General features: G+C 59.3%; 1 protein-coding gene across 2 annotated transcripts; it reads left to right on the top strand.

Moving 5' to 3' along the window:
- The first annotated feature begins 1,711 nt into the window (after nt 1–1,711).
- On the top strand, nt 1,712–3,193 carry GPR25 (G protein-coupled receptor 25). 2 transcript variants are annotated; one of them, XM_068164648.1, is made up of 2 exons: nt 1,712–2,615; nt 2,723–3,193. In XM_068164648.1, the coding sequence occupies exons 1-2, from the start codon at nt 1,860–1,862 to the stop codon at nt 3,173–3,175; spliced, it is 1,209 nt and encodes a 402-aa protein (XP_068020749.1). In that variant the 5' UTR covers nt 1,712–1,859; the 3' UTR covers nt 3,176–3,193. The 2 variants fall into 2 exon arrangements, with proteins under 2 accessions (XP_068020749.1, XP_068020750.1); XM_068164649.1 differs by having other exon boundaries at nt 1,712–3,193.
- The last annotated feature ends 3,026 nt before the right edge of the window (nt 3,194–6,219 follow it).

The following is a 6,219-nucleotide window of genomic DNA, read 5'->3' as shown; positions in this document are numbered from 1 at the left end:
CTCGCTGGGGTGGCACTGGCCTTGGTGGGGTGGCACTGGCTTGGTGGGATGGCATTGGCCTCGGTGGGGTGGCACTGACCTTGTTGGGGTGGCACTGCCTTGCTGGGGTGACACCGACCTTGGTGGAGTGGCATTGGCCTCGCTGGGGTGGCACTGACCTTGGTGGGGTGGCACTGCCTTGGTGGGATGGCATTGGCCTCGGTGGGGTGGCACTGACCTTGTTGGGGTGGCACTGACCTCGGTGGGGTGGCACTGGCCTTGGTGGGGTGGCACTGCCTTGGAGCGGTGGCACTGCCTTGCTGGAGTGGCACTGACCTCAGTGGGGTGGCATTGGCCTTGGAGGGGTGGCACTGCCTGAGTGGGGTGGCACTGACCTTGGTGGGGTGGCACTGACCTCAGTGGGGTGGCACTGACCTTGGTGGGGTGACACTGACCTTGGTGGGATGGTACTGCCCTCGGTGGGGTGGCACTGACCTCGTTGTGTGGCACTGGCCTCAGTGGGGTGGCATTGGCCTTGGTGGGGTGGCACTGCCTTGGTGGGGTGGCACTGCCTGAGTGGGGTGGCACTGACCTTGGTGGGGTGGCACTGCCTTGGTGGGGTGACACCGACCTCGTTGGAGTGGCACTGCCTTGGTGGGGTGGCACTGCCTTGGTGGGGTGACACCGGCCTCGTTGGAGTGGCACTGGCCTCGTTGGAGTGGCACTGGCCTCGTTGGAGTGGCACTGGCCTCGTTGGGGTGGCACTGGCCTCGCTGGGCACCGCCTTGGCTTGGTGGTGTGAGGTGGGCTGCAGGGAGCTCAGGCTGGTGCTGGCTGCTGGCTCTGTTCCCTGCCGGTCCCTCCAGCCCAGACGCAGGTCGGTGCCCACCCAAGGCCTTCAGCCATGCCCTGGCGGCACAGAGCCTTCCTCCACCCCCAGGGCTCCTGCTCCCCTCTCCTTTTTTGGAGATGTCTTTTGTTGGTTGGGTTTTGGCTTGGTTTGCTTTGGTTCTGTGTGTTGTTGTTTCCACACTAGAAGGCCCTGCCCCCTCCTGGCCCTGCCGCCCCACACCTCCTGGCCCTGCTGGGGAGGAAGTGTCTGAGATGCTGCTTTTGAGCACATCTCAGATCAACAACCCAACCGCTGGGTGCGGCCAGCACTGCCCGGTGCACCGGGGAGGGCACTGCGGAGGGCAGCAGGAAGGGCAGCAGGGAGGGCAGTGGGGAGGGCAGCAGGGAGGGCAGCAGGGAGGGCAGCGGCGAGGGCAGCGGTGAGGGCAGCGGCGAGGGCACCGGGGAGGGCAGTGGTGAGGGCAGCAGGGAGGGCAGTGAGGAGGGAAGTGGGGAGGGAAGTGGGGAGGGCAGCGGGAAGGGCAGTGAGGAGGGCAGTGGGGAGAGCAGTGGGGAGGGCAGTGGGGAGGGCAGTGGTGGGGGCAGCAGGGAGGGCAGTGAGGAGGGCAGTGAGGAGGGAAGTGGTGAGGGCAGTGGTGGGGGCAGCAGGGAGGGCAGTGAGGAGGGCAGTGGGGAGGGCAGTGGGGAGGACAGTGGGGAGGGCAGTGGTGGGGGCAGCAGGGAGGGCAGTGAGGAGGGCAGTGAGGAGGGAAGTGGTGAGGGCAGCAGCGAGGGCAGCAGCGAGGGCAGCAGCGAGGGCAGCAGCGAGGGCAGCGAGGAGGGGAGTGGTGAGGGCAGTGGTGGGGGCAGCAGGGAGGGTAGTGAGGAGGGCAGTGGGGAGGACAGTGGTGAGGGCAGTGGGAAGGGCAGCGAGGAGAGCAGTGAGGAGGGCAGCAGGGAGGGCAGTGAGGAGGGCAGAAGGAAGGGCAGTGAGGAGGGCAGAAGGAAGGGCAGTGAGGAGGGCAGCAGGCAGAGCACCAGCTGCCAGCATGGCTCCCGAAGAGCTCCTGGCATCGGCTGACTACGACTACCCACCGCTGCCCACCGCGACGGGGAGCCAGGAGCTCCTCTCTGGCTGGGAGGTCTTCTTCACCACTGTCTTCATCCCTGTCCTCTACTCCTTCGTCTTCCTCCTGGGCCTGGCGGGGAACCTCTTCGTCATCCTGCTGACGGCCAGGAGGAGAGCAGGCAGGAGGCTGCTGGAGACCTTGGTGCTGAACCTGGCGGTGGCCGACGCCGTCTTCGTCTGCACCTTGCCCCTCTGGGTGGCGGCAGGGGCCCGGGGCAACCGCTGGCTGCTGGGAGAAGGGCTCTGCAAGGTCAGCAGCTACGTGGTGGCCGTCAACCGCTGCTCCAGCATCTTCTTCCTCACCGCCCTGGCCGTGGAGCGCTACCTGCTGATGAGGAAGGTGAGGGACGCCAGGCTGCTGGGCACCCGGCGGCACGTCCGCCTCACCTGCGCTGCCATCTGGGCAGCCTCCCTCCTGCTGGGCAGCCCGGCCCTGCTCTACAGGCAGCTGGATGGGGAGGACTGCTGGGATGAAGACGGAGAGGACTTCGGGCTGGCCATGGTCTTCCTCAGCTTCCTGCTGCCCTCGGCGGTCATCTCCTTCTGCTACTGCTCCATCTGCTGCCGGCTGCGGCGCCGGCGCCGCCTGGGCAGGGGGGTGCGGCGCTCCCACCGCACCATCGCCGTCATCCTCGCAGCCTTCCTCTGCTCCTGGCTGCCCCTCAACGCCTGCAAGGTGCTGCTCTTCTTCCTCGCCAAGGGGACGCTGGTCCTGTCCCAGGGCCAGGAGGTGGCCCTGAGGTGGGCGGTGGCAGGCAGCACCTGCCTGGCCTTCGCCAACAGCTGCGTCAACCCCCTCCTCTATGCCCTGATGGAAGGGCACTGCCAGCCCTGCTGCCCCTGCTGCCCCTCGGGGACGGCTCCTCGCCTGCCAGCTCCTCCCTCCACCTCCTCCTCCAGCCTCCTCTTCAGCGCCCGCATCTGGACCAAGACCTCCCCCGACCTCCAGCGCAGGAGCAGGACCAAGCCCCAGGTGGCACCGGGGACCCCACGAGGTCCTCCCTTCCCCTCCCCAACGTCCCCCGGTGCCACCAGCCCCCCGTGGCCTCGGCCGGCGCCTCGCGTCCCGCTGTGATTCCCGAGGCAGGATCTGGTCCCTGGGATCCCTTCCCCTTGCCTCCCTTCCCCCTTGCCCCCCTTCCCCCTTGCCCCATCCCCTCCCTCCCCCATAATCCCCTTCACCCTTCCTCCCCCCTCCCAATTTACCTCGAATTAACCCAAATTTACTCCCAATAAACTCCCAGTTTACCCCCAGTTAATTGACTCCCAATTTACTCCCAGTTTACCTCCAATTAACCCCAAATTATTCCCAATTTACTCCAAATTGCTCCCAATTACACCCAATTAATTTACTCCCAATTTACTCCCTGTCTACCCCCAAATAACCCGAATTTTCTCCCAGTTCCCCCCATTTTACCCCAATTTACTCCCAATTTACTCCCAATTTACTCCAAATTGCTCCCAATTACCCCAATTAATTTACTCCAAATTTACTCCCAGTTTACCCCCAATTAACCCCAATTTGTTCCCAATTACTCCCAGTTTACCCCCAATTTACTCCAGCTTGCTCCCAATTACCCCCCAATTAATTTACTCCCAATTTACTCCCAGTTTGCCCCCACTAACTCCAATTTACACCAAATTGCTCCCAGTTTACCCCAATTTACTCCCAATGTACGCCCAATTAACTCCAAACTACTCCCAATTACCCCCCAATTAATTCACTCCCAATTTACTCCCAGTCTACCCCCAATTAACCCCAATTGGCTCCCAATTAACTCCAAACTACTCCCAATTACCCCCAATTAATCTACTCCCAATTTACTCCCAGTCTACCTCAAATTAACCCAAATTGAGTCCAAATTAACTCCAAATTACTCCCAATTACCCCCAATTAATTTACTCCCAATTTACACCCAGTCTCCCCCCAATTAACCCCAATTGGCTCCCAATTAACTCCAAACTACTCCAAATTACGCCCAACTAATTTACTCCAAATTTACTCCCAATCTACCCCCAATTAACCCCAATTTACTCCCAATTTATTCCCAATCTACCCCAAATTAATCTACTCCAAATTTCCTCCCAGTCTACTCCCAATTAACCCTAATTGAGTCCCACTTAAGTCCAAATTACTCCAAATCTACCCCCAATTAATTTACTCCCAATTTACTCCCAGTCTACCCCCAATTAACCCCAATTTGCTCCCAATTTACTCCAAACTACTCCAAATTACCCCAAATTAATGTACTCCCAATTTACTCCCAATTAACCCCAACTTACTCCCAATTTACTCCCAATTACCCCCAATTAATTTACTCCCAATTTACTCCCAGTTAACCCCAAATTAACCTCAATTGGCTCCCAATTAACTCCAAACTACTCCAAATTACCCCCAACTAATTTACTCCAAATTTACTCCCAATCTACCCCCAATTTACCCAAATTTACTCCAATCTACTCCAAATCTACTCCAAATTAATCTACTTCAAATTTCCTCCCAGTCTATCCCAAATTAACCCCAATTTGCTCCCAATTTACTCCAAACTACTCCAAATTACCCCAAATTAATTTACTACCAATTTACTCCCAATTAACCCCAACTTACTCCCAATTACCCCCAATTAATTTACTCCAAATTTACTCCAAATCTACCCCCAATTTATCCAAATTTATTCCCAATTTACTCCCAATCTACTCCAAATTAATCTACTCCAAATTTCCTCCCAGTCTACCCCAAATTAACCCAAATTGAGTCCCAATTAACTCCAAATTACTCCAAATCTACCCCAAATTAATTTACTCCAAATTTACTCCCAGTCTATCCCAAATTAACCCCAATTTGCTCCCAATTTACTCCAAACTACTCCAAACTACCCCCAACTAATTTACTCCCAATTTACTCCCAATTAACCCCAACTTACTCTCAATTTACTCCCAATTACCCCCCAATTAATCTACTCCCAATTTACTCCCTCTCTACCCCCAACTAACCCCAACTGACTCCCGATTAATTAACCCCCTCCCTACCGATGGATTTTAGCCTTCCAGCTGTTTCTGTCACCCCTAGGGAGGGGCTCAAGGGGAGTAAAGGGGGAGGGAGTCGGGTGGGGGGGGGAGCAGAGCTCACACTGAGAGCCCCCAGAGGTCCTCCCACCCCACCCCCCCAGCCCCCCCTGCTTTGTGGCACTGGGTGAGGAGTGGCCCCCGGGAAGGGGTTGGGGTTGTGGAGGTGCTGCCTGAACCCTGCCTGCACCTCTCCTGCCTGCACCTGCCCCTCTTGCAGCTCTTCCTGCACCTCTCCTGCCTGCAGCCTGCCTGCACCTGCCCCTCTTGCAGCTCTTCCTGCACCTCTCCTGCCTGCAGCCTGCCTGGCCTGGCATTGCTGCCCGTACCTTGCCTGCAAGCCTCTCCTGAACCTATCCTTCCCTGCCCCTTTCCTGCCTGCACCTCTCCTGCCTGCACCCTGCCTGCACCCCTGGCATGAACCTGCCCCCCACTTGCACCTCCCCTGCCTGCACCCTGCCTGCACCCCTGGCATGAACCTGCCCTCACTTGCACCTCCCCTGCCTGCATCCCTGGCATGAACCTGCCCCCACTTGCACCTCCCCTGCCTGCACCCTGCCTGCACCCCTGGCATGAACCTGCCCCCACTTGCACCTCCCCTGCCTGCACCCTGCCTGCACCCCTGGCATGAACCTGCCCCCACTTGCACCTCCCCTGCCTGCACCCTGCCTGTGCCCCTGGCATGAACCTGCCCCCCCCTTGCACCTCCCCTGCCTGCACCCTGCCTGTGCCCCTGGCATGAACCTGCCCCCACTTGCACCTCCCCTGCCTGCGTTTCCTGCCTGTTCCTCTGCCGCCTGCTTGCCCCTCCCCCGCCCGCAGCTGGCTGCCTGCCCCTTGCCCCGTGGCACAGTCCCGTGGGAGGTGACACTTTCCCCTGCCCGGTGCCAGCCGCTCTGAGTCATCTCACACTGCCCCGGCGCCCACTGCAGCACCATTCCCACAGCCTGGCGCTGCCCTGGCACAGGCCCAGCATAGCCCAGGCACAGTCCTGGCACTGCCCTGGCACTGCCCTGGCACGGGCCCGGCATAGCCCAGGCACAGTCCTGGAACTGCCCTGGCATAGTCCCAACATAGCCCTGGCACAGTCCTGGAACTGTCCTGGCATAGTCCCAACATAGCCCTGGCACAGTCCTGGCATTGCCCTGGCACTGGACCAGCATAGCCCAGGCTTAGTCCTGGCATTGTGCTGGCACTATCCTGGCATAGCCCCA

This window comes from Melanerpes formicivorus, unplaced genomic scaffold (assembly GCF_026170545.1).
Source record: "Melanerpes formicivorus ecotype bairdi unplaced genomic scaffold, bMelFor1.0.p_v2 SCAF_82, whole genome shotgun sequence".
NCBI classification, from domain to species: Eukaryota; Metazoa; Chordata; class Aves; order Piciformes; family Picidae; genus Melanerpes; species Melanerpes formicivorus.
The sequence above is the reverse complement of the archived record's forward strand: the minus strand, read 5'-3'. Positions and strand labels throughout refer to the sequence as shown.

What these genes read in the sequence shown, in the direction of transcription:
- GPR25 (XM_068164648.1), top strand. Translation starts at nt 1,860, where the DNA reads ATGGCTCCCGAAGAGCTCCTGGCATCGGCTGACTACGACTACCCACCG. An exon ending in TGCCCCTCAACGCCTGCAAG is followed by an intron (nt 2,616 to 2,722) that starts GTGCTGCTCTTC and finishes CTTCGCCAACAG; the next exon opens with CTGCGTCAACCCCCTCCTCT.